Source organism: Anolis carolinensis, chromosome 1, assembly GCF_035594765.1.
Source record: "Anolis carolinensis isolate JA03-04 chromosome 1, rAnoCar3.1.pri, whole genome shotgun sequence".
NCBI lineage: Eukaryota > Metazoa > Chordata > Lepidosauria > Squamata > Dactyloidae > Anolis > Anolis carolinensis.
In genome coordinates, this window is record NC_085841.1 from 280,095,617 (window position 1) to 280,109,874 (window position 14,258).

Here is a 14,258-nt window from a genome sequence, read left to right on the forward strand (position 1 = left end):
ATAATCATTTTATGCCAACTGAAAAAAGGTTGAGAAGTAAGATATCTAGATTTCTCAGTACATTTCTAATGAAAAAGTGTCTGGAAAGTGTCTGATGGTTTCCCCCCAAGAAATATTATTTAGATAGGTTTAACAGTCACATTTGATTTTATTTCCAAGTGTACATGTGGATGAACACTATAGACATAGTGACATGTCATTTCATTTGAAATATTTATTGCCTTTATTTGACAAAATGTTTTTAGATACATAAATGGAAAAATGTGTTTTTATTATGGGCATTTCTCTTAGTTAAATACTACACTAACTTTAAGCTGATACAGGATTCCAGCCATTATTTATATCCCTCCTTTTTTCCAAATTAGAGGTTGTTTACAAAAAAATAATACAATTATGAAGGCATAAATGTAAATTAATGAAAATAATAATAAAAAGATATACAAATTAGAAAAAAAGCCCATTACTTGAAAAATGTTGCTTTTAGGAGGAAATATTTTCAAGTCACCTATGTGAAAATGGGACAAAGCTCATATGTGCATTAAAAGTGTTTGTGCTGGAGTAACTGAAACACAGTAATCTATCCCTACTTCTGAACAATGCCTCCCATCTCTATTCTGATGGCCTACAAGTCAAATGGAAGTTGTATTTTCCCTTCTCTTTCATGATAACTGTGAGAGGAAGGGCAACACCAATTTTAAGCCACAGCATTTTCTTTCTCCTGCAGTTGTTTTAGAAGCAGAGGAGGAACCAGTTTCTATTTTGGAGAGGAATTTTGTTTATAGTTAGTTCCACTCAGTGCATTGTGCAAGTGCTTTGACATTTGGTTCATAATAATTACATTCTGTATTGTTTTAATTATTTGATCATCATGTTTACATGTATTTCTTTCATGTGGTATTAAAGGTTCAAGTGAGAATGCTTGTTGTGGAAGAAGAAAAGGTAATGCATACATAATTGCATTATTAATTCATTCAGTAAATGGGCACTCAACTAGTAATGGAGATATGAGGTGCTTTGTGTAGAGCAGTGGTTCCCAATCTTTTTTTGACCAGGTCCCACTTTGATCAGAGCCACTTTGACTAGGGACCACTTTGACTAGGGACTACTCTCCAACATTAGTACTAAAAGTGTTACAAATCAGTTTTTGGTCAACTTTAGATTCGGTTTGGTTATTTGGGTGCTGATTCAGAAATTGCATCCGATAGACCACATCAGCTGTTCAGCTCTGCAGAAAGAAGAAGTAAAATAAAATAAATCAAGTGGAAGGAGGTTCGCAGACTGGATTTTTGTTCTTGTGGTCCACGGCCCACAGATTGGGAACCTTTGGTGTAGAGTCTGATGTCATTTCAAGTGTGTATATGTGTGTTTGTGTGTATGTATAATTATTCCTTTAAGGTAATAATTGAACAAATAATATAAAGACCTCACCAAACTTTGAAATTTCACTGAGGCATTATAACTTCTTTGCTTATATGCAAGAGTTCTAGATACTAGCCAGGAAAAGGATTAACACTAATTAAAATGTTACTGAGTAAAAGGTGATACAATGGAAGAAATATAAGCTGCTTATCTGAAAAGGCCAAATATGTAAAATTAAATCTCACCAAATATATATTTTGATATTGTAACCTGTTGGCTGAGAAGCAAAAACACATGTTTGTCTCTTGTCAGGAGTACATTTCTATCTCATGTTACACTGGAGACACCCTAATAACATTTTAATTATGTGAAAAAAATGGGTTTATATCCGGTTCTTTGCTCTGTAGGACAATAAGATGGAAAACTACGAGGGTAAATCAAATATTATCCGCATTCTGGCTGTATAATTAATTTTAATCAACTTTCAGGAAAGACAAATACATCATTTTTCAACATAATCTCCCTTCTTTTCAATACACTTTTGTCAAGTTTTCGTATTCTCTTATTAAAAATGTTTTAGGCTGAGCTGCAAGCCACAAATGCACCACTGTCTTTGTCTCTTCATCAGGCATGAATCTTCATCCTCATAGAGCTTCTTTCAGGGGACCAAAAGGTGATAGACAAATGAGAGAAGATCAGGACTGTAGGGAGGATGCTTTAACACTTCAGAACAAAGTTTTTGAAGAATGTCAACAGTATGGGCAGCGGTGTGCGGACATGCATTGTCATGCAACAACACAATGACCTTGGATAGCAGTCCTCTGCATTTTGGCTGAATTTTAGGCTTAAACTCTTAAGTGTGCATCTCACTTTAATTATTGTTGAATGCAGTGTTTCTCAAACAAGTGTTTTGAAGTCCAAGGGTGTTGGACTTCAGCTCCCAGAAATTCTAGCCAGCTTACCAGCTGTTATGAATTGTGGGAGCAAAAGTCCAAAACATCTGGGGAGGTACAGTTTGACAAACTCTGGATGAATGAAACACTGCACACTGCTCTTTGTTTGTGCAAATCTCAGGAGAGACAGCCATTTCTTCTTCACTGTAGTCTCCAATAAACTGAGGTAACACTTTCAAAACTGTACAACAGTGACTGGGGAGGCAGCAACCTCATACGGAAAGCACTGATAAGACAGTGCAGCCAACGGAAGTTTTAATATAACCATACTGCAGATAATTTTTTGGTTCACCCTCATATATAACAATTCCATGATAATGAACACAATGATTCAAGAAAACAGAAGAAGTAAATAATGCACATAGGGAAGCAATGACAGTACAGAAACATTGGAACAATATAAACTATATATTTAAAAATGCTCAATATTTAAATGCTAGAGTGTCATAAAAAGCAGAGCTCAAAGAACTGGCACATTCAAATAAGAGTGTTAAAAGTCAGTTTAGCATTTCATAGGAATATATGAAATGCTATGATTCTAGTTTAATAACCAATTTTAATTGGAGTTTCCCTCCTATAGAACCCTGGGATTTGATGGTTGAAGGATGGTTTTCAAAATTCTCAGATAGACAGCTCTTCAGCCTCACCAAACTACAAACCCCAGGAGAGCGTATGATGTAACCAGGGCAATTACAATGGAGTTGTAACATCGTAAATGTGACATATTTATTGTTGGGAACATAATAATCAATAGAAAATGTGGCATATTTATTTTGCTGTGAGTATACAAACTTGGAAAGCAATGTGAAAATGCTCACAATGCTTTCTAAGTTTATTCACAGCTAAATAAACATGTCACACTTTTTGGAGATTATTATTTTCTTAAATATATCAAATGAGGATATGTTGAGAAATTTTCTTTTTCCTAATAAATGAGTTTGATTTTTTGTAGGCTAAATATCTGCTTGCTGAGGAGGCCAAAGAAAAAGAAATGGAAGGACTGAAGGAAACTTTAAAAAAATTACAGGTATGCTGGTTTTACAATGCATTCATAGTTTGGTGCATTTGGGCCCCAATCCAATAGAATGTATTATAGAAAATTGGATGATGGGTGCTCACCAAAATAAATAAACGGAATTCCCGGCTACTAGCAATTAGCTAGTGAAGGTGCTGCTAGTGCAGTTCCTACTTCTTTTTCCAAACAGGTGAGTAACAAGTCTTCTTTATTTATGTTGAGTTATTATTGCTGTTGTTACTGTTGTTGTTACTGCCACTTATGCTCATCTTTCCTTTTAAAAATATAGTCCTCACACGCTGGGCATCATTTTCAAAGAGATATCAACCATGACCCCTAGAGAACCTTTGGGCAGTCAGTGCCAGCTCTGATTCTATCCCTGTATATCACCCTTGTTTTTAATAATAATAATAATAATAATAATAATAATAATAATAATAATAATAATAATAAAACTTTATTTATACCTCGCCACCATCTCCCCAACGGGGACTCGGGGCGGCTAACATGGGGCCACGCCCAGAGCAATACAATATAATAACATATAAAAACAACATATCATAACAAAATTAAAAGCAATACAATAGATGATAATAGACATTACATCAAGAAATCCAAAAAAAAAACCCAAAAAACAGTTAAACAAGGGCAGGCCGCATGGACACAAGGATAAAACTAATGATGTTTTATTTACCATTTTAAAGCCAATTTCCCTAGTTTAGAGAAAGGCTTGGAGTGCTTTACAATCTTTTTCTCTTTCAAGCACCCTAAATAATATGTGGTTATCAGTAAATGTGACCATCTCACTATATAGCCATAACTACTTAGCTTGTATACCTCAAGAATAGTAGATGCATATGTTTTGTATTTTCCTTTGAGAACATTTTGTGTGCAATCCTGTCCTTCTAACATTTCTCCATAGCTTTTGGTTTCAAAATAATCAAGTACAGTTGTGAATGTGTTAGATGTTACAGATAGCTTTGTATTCACTTAACATGTCTTACATATTTTCCCATTGCTTGATTCATTGTGTTTATTCTTTATTATTTATCTTTGAAACATTTCGCTTATTATTTTGCTATCTTTATGTAATGTTTAAGCTAGGTGTGCTGTCCTACTTGGCTTTCCTATCCCTTGCTTATTTCCTGGTTTCTGTTCTTGGGAGGAATGTTCCATTGGCTCCTGTTTTGGGGGTGGAGCTTGGGACTCCCCTGTAGGTTTGGGTGAAATGGTTCAGCCTGTGAGCTTGCCTCTAAGGCTTTTTTCCCCTTCTTTTGGTATTCCAGAGAAAAACCTCTTAGAGATAGGTCTTAGAATTTGGTCTGGGTTCTTTGACCTGGCAAATTCAAACAGGCAACATAAATCACGTACTTACCTTATAGTCACATCATAGCTTTAGGTATTTACCTCAAAGATAGCAAAGCTTATAGTTCACCTCGTACTTACCACCTTAGCTTATGTAATTACCTCATACTTACCATTACAGATAGAGCTCATCATAGCCATGTACTTACCTTACAGTTTACCTCATAGCCATGTACTTACCTTACAGTTTACCTCATAGCCTTGTACTTACCTATAGCTTAGATAGTGTACCTCATAGCAAAGTACTTACCATCATAGATAGTACTTACCATATAGTCATTATAGATAGTATTTACCTCATGTACTTACCTCCTATATAGCAAAGCTGGTACTTACCTTATGTACTTACCTTATAGCTTATCACCTTATAGTTTACCTCAGAGTTATTATAGATAGTTCACTATAGCTGGTATTTACCACTAAAGTCATTATAGATAGTGCTTATCATAGCCTTGTACATACCCTATAGTCCTTACCTTATAGTTTCCTCATAGCTTGTGTGTTTATCCTTTATAGTCTCTATAGCTTTCATTCTCAATCAATATAGTTTTATTTCTGTATAATTTCAGTGATTTTACCTCATATCATTTCTAATACATTAAAAGGACTGTTTCCTGTTTTCAATAAACATATTTTTGGTTATCTTTAATCAGCTTCTAGAGTATTTACTTTGGGGTTTGAGGTATAATTATAAGGTAAACCGAAGCCGCTTGAGTAGCCAGACCTAGAGATAGCTATTTTCCCCCAGCGTGCCTTCACACTAGGACTGTGGTTATAGAGTCCGTGCCCAGAGAGCATATGCTAAATCAGATAGGCCAGGACAGAGAAACACACTCACTAGGTTGAAGGCAATGCCACAGAGGTTTAATACGATTTGGCCAAAAAGGATGCAAGTACTGTACCGTACAAGCAATTTGCTTCAAGGGGGACAAGCATAAACATACAGAGAAATGCAAGACATCTTATACAGTTCTGACAGCCAATCAAACTTCCTGCTCTCTCCCCTGATTGGCTAAGAAAAGGGTTGCCCAGGATCTGTGTTGGGATTGGCTGGGGATTCCCTTGACGTCACCGCCTGCAGGTGGGGATTTCCTGGGCAGGAGAAATGAAAGCTGTAGACATGCCCCCTGGAAGGGCCCAGATTGTGAGGAAACAATGGCACAGATATGCTGATGAGATTTTGATTAATTTAAACGTTCATTTCTGTGCGAAACACAGATAAGGAGCTCAAAAGATAAAGGTGTAGGACTCAAGAGACAAAGATGTTGATCTTGGGCAATCAAGGGCTTGGCTGGCAGTATAGAAAGTTGATGACTGCACATATTCTAGGCCCCCTCTTCCACGGGGAGCAGCAGACTCTCAACCTCAGGTTAAATGAACAAACATCTTGAGCTTATCTGGCTGGTAAAGAAGATCACCTATCCTTGCACACACACAATGAATCTGATAATTATCTGGCTTGGGAAATAGAGTGATTTGGCCAACATCCCTGTTCCCAGGGGATTATGTAAACAGGGGCACAGGAAGGTGGCTGCCTTCCAGAAACATTTTGATACATATAAGAAACAGTTTATACACTTCCAATAAGAAATTGATACAGGATACAGTATGAAAGATACAAGTCACACAGAAATAATCTAATTAATATTATTTATTAAAGGGTTAGACGCAATATAGTTCATAGGGTACAGCTGTTGCTAGGTCTGTTCCCAATCTTCTAAAGCAGGGGTCCCCAAACTAAAGCCTGGGGGCCGGATGCGGCCCTCCAAGGTCATTTACCTGGCCCCCACCCTCAGTTTTATAATATAATATTTTATATCAGTTTGGAGAGCAGCTGCAATCAATCACTGCAATGAATCACTCTGACCAGGAGGTCATGAGTTCGAGGCCTGGCTCGGAGCCTATGTTTGTTTGTCTTTGTTCTATGTTAAAAGGCATTGAATGTTTGCCTATATGTGTAATGTGATCCGCCCTGAGTCCCCTTCGGGGTGAGAAGGGCGGAATATAAATGCTGTAAATAAATAAATAAATATATTGTATATACATATAATATTGATAATAATATTATGTTATACAATATAATACTAATAATAATACCATATAATAATAATATTTATTATATGTTATATATTACGTATTATATAATAGTATAGTGGTATAGTTCAATATAGTAATACATAATGCTAATATTGTGCTATGCTAATAATATAATATATCGTATGTACATACAGCTGCTCTGAGTCCCCTTCTGGATGAGAAGGGTGGGATATAAATGTAAATAAATGCAGTAAATAAATAATTAATTTTAGACTTAGGCTCAGTCAAAGTCTGAAATGACTTGAAGGCACACAATAACAACAGTCCTAATTAACTTGACTATCTCATTGGCCAGTAGCAGGCCCACACTTTCCATTGAAATCCTGATAGGTTTATGTTGGTTAAAATTGTTTTCATTTTTAAATATTGTATTGTTCTTTCGTTGTTGTTGTTGTTGCACTACAAATAAGACATGTGCAGTATGCATAGGAATTTGTTTGTATTTTTTTTTCCAAATGATAATTCGGCCCCTCAACAGTCTGAAGGATAGTGGACCGGCCCTCTGCTTCAAAAGTTTGAGGACCCCTGTTCTAAAGCTTCAAACATGCACAACTCTGGATCTCCTGAAAAGTTTTTTTTAAAATAAAAGAAAAAAATCATATATTCATTTGTTGTTTTTGGTGAACTATAAATCTTTCCGGGGTGGGGCGGGGGGTTACCGTGCTTGATAACACCTATAGTAGTCATTTTGTTCTTTGCCGTACATAGAGTAGTCAGATTGTTATTTCCTTCAGTTGCTTATGTATTATCTTTGTTTTCATTTTTTTGGTTCAAATTTACTTGGAGGTAGATAAAAGTAATAATTACCTGCCTGCCAGTTTTGAAAAGAGTTCTGAGATCTCTGCTTTTTCCTGAATTAGACAATTATTCACTCATTATGTATTTGCATGTGACTTTAAGTCATAGAATCTTAGAATTCAAGTCACTGGTTGATTTTTTAATTATCCTCAATTTCATAGAGGTTTCTTAAACAAAGAATACTCGGAGCTGGTTTTGCAGGTTTCCCCTTGAAAATATAGCTTAAAATACCTGCCATTCATTGGTGGTCCCCTATCCAAAGTACTAACCACTTAGTTCCCAAAATCAAATGAGATCTGGTGCTTTTAGGATATTTAGTTCTTTCCCTTATTAGCAAGAACAAAACTTTACACAAGACTTTTTTTCTTTCTAAATCATTTACTTTGACATAATTTCATCAAATTCCATAGGGCTGCTTTCGTAGAATTTTTTTCTTGGAGTTGCTTATTTGTTTTTAAATAGGGTTGGTTTTCTTAATAAGATCGTTTTAGAAAGGAAACCAAATAAAACATTAGAGCAGAATAGGGAAATACAATGATGAAACAATTGTATTATTGCCTTATATGAAATTATATGAAATCATACTTAAGTTTGTTCCATTATTAATCACTTGTAAATGTGTAACCTTAATCATAATAGTTAGCATTTTTCTTATGTTGTTTATCTGTTTCTCAGGATCCCCAAATTATTTAACTGTGCTATTTCTTTTCACACAGTAACAATAGGAAACGTTATCTGTCATTAATATTGTTCTTATTACTTTGTGCTCATTAACTTTATAAATAGCTTTGTTATTTTAATGTCATTCTCTGTTTAATAATCAAGTTAATGCTGCGATTATTGTAAAAGCAAATTTCTTCACATTGCTGACCTTCGGTGCAAAAGGCTGAAAGGATTTGTTATGCCTTGCTCAGTTCATGACACCGCACAAGTGATATATAGTGTACTTTAGGGTTGGCTGAACATGATACATGGATGGAAAGTAATAAATGCTCCCTTGCTTTTCTTAACTAAGATAAACTTTGAGAAGAATAATCCAGTGAAGAAATTTGATTTAAACTGTGAACAACAAAGGAATTCAGAAGGACAGTTCATCTATTTTAGTTAGCTTCCTTGTTTTTGTTTTTTTAAAAAATCATGTCAGAAGCAACTTGAGGACATACTGCTAGTCACTTCTGGTGTGAGAAAATTGGCCGTCTACAGAGACGTTGCTCAGGGGATGTCCAGATGTGTTACCATTCTGCTGAGAGGCTTCTCTCATGTCCCCACAAGCTAGAGCTGATAGATGGGAGCTCACCCTGTCTCACTGATTCGAACCAGCAACCTTCAGGTCAGCAACCCAACCATCAGGTTAGCAGTCCAGCTGGTACAAGGGTTTAACCCATTGCGCCACTGCGGCTCTGTACTAAAGCTTCCTTGTACTAATGGCAGTTGTACATTCTACACATATATTCAACACCAGGGAAAATCATAAGATTCTGGATTTGTCTAAACAGACAACAAAACTCACAATCACCTGATAGCTGCCTTGATCCTGACACATGACACACAACCTCTTTAGCAGTAAAACGGCTTCTTTTAGGACTTTGTCAGACGACCAGGGGTAAAGTGGACGACAGTGGGGGGAATTGTGGTTTAGCGGAGGAAACCATCACACTCTGTTCCCTATCATTGGGGTCCATCCTCTGCCTTCCCACAATGTTTCTTTGCTTCCTCTTCGAGCCCTCTGCCTTTTTTCCATGAGGAGTCAGTTGTACACCCGATTCCTCTGGGCTCCGCTGCCACAATTCTGCTGGCAAAGAGCCCCTCAGAGTCTCGCTGGTAGTAGCTCTGCATCATTTGATGGGCTGGGAAAAAACCCTTCTCTTGCTGCATCTGATGAGGTCCTTAGGTCTTAATGTGGTATACAAAGCTCACCTCTTCCTCTGCAGTTTCCAGGAAAATCTGGCTTGTTGTTGTGTTTTGCTATGTCCAAGGAAAGGACATTGCTGGGTGATAAATGTTGCTTGTGGGGTCTCTGATCCTTTCTATTCAGGTCCACTTGGTCCACTTCCTACCTGGACAAACAGCTTTTCATCTGGGGAAATTGCTTACTCAGAACAAGTTGTCCAGAGCCTATCAGACTATGTCCTTCTCATTGATGAGGTCAGACATGGCTCGGTGCCTCGTTCTGACATCCAAGCAAACAACTCCCCCAGTGGGCCTCTTCTAGGAAGCTATTTGCCCAGGAAGGCAGCAGCAGCAAATCACTTTGAAGGAGGGGAAGGGGAAAAAGGAGAAGGTGATGATTCTAATTTGGGGTGGGGCAGCAATACAATTTCAATACATTATGTTACAGATAAGTGTAGTACTAATGGGATGAATCCCCGGGGCAGCTTTGGGGCTGAGTAATCTGAATTACAGCTGGGTCATTACAAGCCCTTTCCTCTGAACAGGCAGATCATAAGCGGAATTATTCTGGCTCAAAGAAGGGCTGCATTCTTATGTGCATTCATTCTTTTGATGGTACACTACTCATATGGGTATAGTAGATTATTTTTGCAAGAAAAATTATTTGTAAACTAAAGTATTGTAGATTTAGCTTCCTTTCATTACAATCTTCTCCACTGATTTGAGAGTTTCTCATTGTGCTTTAATTTTGGGAGTGAACCCTAATTTTTGCAGTATTGTTCACACATACTAACACTGTATATTCTTTATTAGTACATAAGTGCTAAAATATACATTGTTTTCAAAGTGGATGGTGATGAAGGAGGGCACACATAGCAGTGGGAGGTTAGCACATTGTGTTGCTTCCTAAGAGAAGACAGGATAATCTTGCTCTTTCATAGGGAGACATACTTGTACAATGGTGCACAGTAGACTATTTGTAAAATAGTCTTAAGGAGAAGACAGCTTGTCATGCTGTGAAAGAGAACTTACATTTCACAAGTTTCTGCTTGTACAACAACAGTTAACAATACTTAGATGGTGGTGATTACAATTTATCATATTTTAGTCTTAAGGCAGGTACCATATGCCCTCTCTTTTGGAAAAATGATGCCATAACCTTTTGGGAAATGGAAATCTCCATAACCTTTTTGAAAATGGCATTCATAAACTTTTAGGAAAATCAGAAATCTCCCTGAGAAGAGTTTAAAACTCACTTGAGTCAATTTTCTCCCTGGTGGTAAATATCCACTAGCATTCATGCAAGGCAATTAGGTTTCTTAGCTGTTAAACTGATATACCTAGATATCTCTTAGAACTGTTGGGGCAAAGATATGCCAATGCGCTTGCGCACGCACGCACACACACACACACACACACACACACACACACATATTTCAGTTGTCCAAAAAACATTTACTCTCCCTTAAAACCTCTTGGTTTAAATCATGCTCTCAAGAGACAAAATAAGTACACTTCTTTAAAATAACATATTTGGTTTATTCACAGACTTCATGTATTCAGCATACAGGTACTTTCCTTATCAATCCAGTTGCATATAGGATTTGAAGTAGTTTCTCTATGTAGGTAACATAGGGCTTCTTTCTTATAATCTTAACAGTCTATAGTTTAAAGTATCTCTCTATTCTGAGAGTCTAGTCTGAAAGTCCAATGGAGTCTGACCCATACTATTTCTACATTGAAAGTCTAATGGCTTCTATCTTTCTAAAATGGAGTCTGAATAGTCCCAGATCTGATGACGTGGTCTGCAGCCCCTCCCACAACAAAGAGTTAAGGAAAACCACACACCAATACACACATATTCAATACAGTGAGCAATCTGAATTATATACATAACAAATGACTTACATAATAAGCAGACCTACTGTTTTGATTTTTAAGTTTGCCACTGCTAGTTTTATGTATTCTTGCAGACATACTGGTAAAAGCACAATAGGAGATTAATGAAGGGGTAAATTAATCTCTTACAATATAATACCAAATATAGTGCATGTTGGAGAACAGAGAACAATGACAGTGGAAGGTAATACAGAAATGGACCTGAATCCTCTTCAGGTTTTGTCTTCCTTCCTTCATTTTTGGGCTCCGTGTCATGTTTAGTAACTACCAGGAACTGAAAATTAGATCTGGGTTCTTATAAAATTGCCCTCCATCCCAAATACAAAAAAAATCCCCATTCCTTTTAGTATTATGTATCCCTATGCATACAGAACAGAACTGCAAGGAGTTTGGATCATTTCTTTTCTTTCTTTCTTTCTTTCTTTCTTTCTTTCTTTCTTTCTTTCTTTCTTTCTTTCTTTCTTTCTTTCTTTCTTTTTTTTTAAAAAAAACCCTCAATACAAATAATTAATCCTGGTGTATTACAGGCAGAGGCACTTAATTTGTTTTAAAGGCTTCTTGTAAATACTAAATGCTATCCTCTCATAGCTGAAACATTTCTATAAGATTTGTCTATTCCATTATAGCAAAATCACACCTGATTGTTAACTGATTTTACATCTGTTCAATGTTCCTTATAAGCTCATATAGAATATTTCTTTTCATTGTTTCAGGTTTCAAAATATACTTTACAGAAGAAGCTTGATGAAATGGTAAGAAACTCCTTTAATAACAAAATAGGGTTGGAACTTTTTTCTCTGTGAATGAAAGGGGCTTCTGCTAAATGAATGGAAAGTTATACCGATGTAAGAAATCTTCCTCAAACCCAAATCTTCTGTTCATGCAGCAGAGCTTGAAGTTAAGCCAAATATCTTTGAATTTTACACTGTTGTATAAATATGAACTGCAGCTATTTTAGGTTATGAATAAATTATAGACTCTAATGTCTGTTTTAGTAAATACTGAAAATGGCAGGTGTTTAGCCAAAGTTACCTAAATATTTGATTTCTTTGTTTAAAAGCTAGATGTCTTTTTCCAGCATGGTATCATTTCCCTTTCTTTGTCAGTATAACATATTTTTGCAAATAAGCTATATGACTTGGGAGTGTAATCTTCTCTGTTTATAGTGGCTATAGTTATAGCCCCGATATGTGCCTGGCCAGACCCTCAGATCCACAGAGAGGTCCTTCTCTGGTCCTTGCCACCTTTAAAGGTGCAGCTGGTGGAATACAAGAGAGCCTTCTCAGTGGCTGTCCCTATGTTTCAGAGGCTTGAAAGGCCCACACTTTGCTGTCCTTCTGTTGGCAGGCAGAACTTTTTTATTGAGGCAGGCTTTTAGAATTGAACACTCTTAAACAAAGGACTGTAAGCACAGTACTGATTTAAATGATATTATTTGTTTCCAAAATCTTTTAGTGTATGTTTTTAATACATTTCAAAGTTTAATTGGGTTTTAATGTTGATTTTTGTTTGTTTTTAATTGTAATCTTTCAATAACAGTACGTTATCTTAAATTCCAGGCTTGGGAAAAAGGTGGAATATAGGTAAAATTAATAATAATGAGGAAGAGGAGGAGGAAGAGAGTATGCATTGCATAGTTTTAGAGATTTGACTTTACCTGGGTATTTTAATGTTTTATGAGAAAGCAATAAAGAAGGAAACAAGTACATTCCTTTTCTTTGACAGAAAATAAAAGGGCTGGTTCAGTTTTTTCACTTCAAACCAGAGTTGGAAATTAAAAAGAGCTGTTGAAACATTGCCAAGCTTGATTGACTAAAAGCTGTGAAAATTCTGGTGCTGCTCAACTGGAAAGAATAAAGATAATATTGTCAGACCATTATAAGCAATGATTTTAATTAAGAAGCTCAAAAACTAGAGTCCGGTTTAGCCTTAAGTACCATGACATTTGTACTGAAAGTCATCTTCAACGGTACAGTGATTTTACACAAAATATGTTGAAATTGAATAATGTGTCCTTTGACCTGGGAGATAAGGCTACAAGTTAAAGATCAAAGGCAGCATAAAATCTGTTTTGCCTTATTTCACTTTTAACTGCAGTCTTCTGTATGTCTCTACTCAGATGTAAACCTTATTGTATTTAATGCTGTTTACCCCCTTTCAGTGTGTTTGGAATTGCAGCCTAAGTTAAATTTTTAGTTTGTAATCTATATTATATATACAGATATTGCAATGATGATTATGCAGTTTTAATTGTGCTTCCCTTTGCCCTATAAGACATCAGTTATTCATGGGAAGCAGAAGGAAAAGTTAACTTTTATTTATTTTAAATATTTCTATGTTTATATTCCATCCTATAGACAGAGAGAAATATAATTATGGGTTACCTATAATAAAGCAATATTTGAACAATTAAAATAATGTAATAATTTAATAAAAACTTGGCTTGTCTTGGCCCAACTCCTCCAAATCTCACAGGATCATCATTCAACTTGGTCTGATCACTGGCAGAATGGAATTTTCTCTCTCTCCATGCAGCTAATGCCTAATCATACTTCCTTCATATTAACTAACACTATGTAGTCAAGGTTATTCCCTCGTAACTTGCACCAATCGACATTACTGGGCACCAACTGTATGTGGCGAAGGAGGCCCATTTTGCCAACAATCAAAGCACAGTTGAATTATGTTTCCATCTGGTTTGGCAGGGTTAGGTCAGGAGATGTTATTTAGTTAAGTACATAGTTGAATATAAGCTGATACAGAATTCTAGCCATATTTTAGAGGGAAGTACAGAGTTTAGGAATGAATACTAATGACTAAAACACAGATTCAGCTACCATAATATTTTAGCAATATTATGTTTTAACATACCATTATAATGT

The 14,258-nt window shown here is 36.1% G+C and overlaps 1 protein-coding gene across 1 annotated transcript in view; it reads left to right on the top strand.

The window, feature by feature from the left end:
- Positions 1-14,258, top strand: part of ccdc73 (coiled-coil domain containing 73) — a 71,585-nt gene that overhangs the window by 28,101 nt on the left and 29,226 nt on the right. The window contains exons 6-8 of the mRNA XM_062967762.1: positions 904-939; positions 3,265-3,339; positions 12,090-12,128. Of these exons, the coding sequence (XP_062823832.1) occupies positions 904-939; positions 3,265-3,339; positions 12,090-12,128 (150 nt within the window). The remainder of the gene's footprint in view (positions 1-903; positions 940-3,264; positions 3,340-12,089; positions 12,129-14,258) is intronic.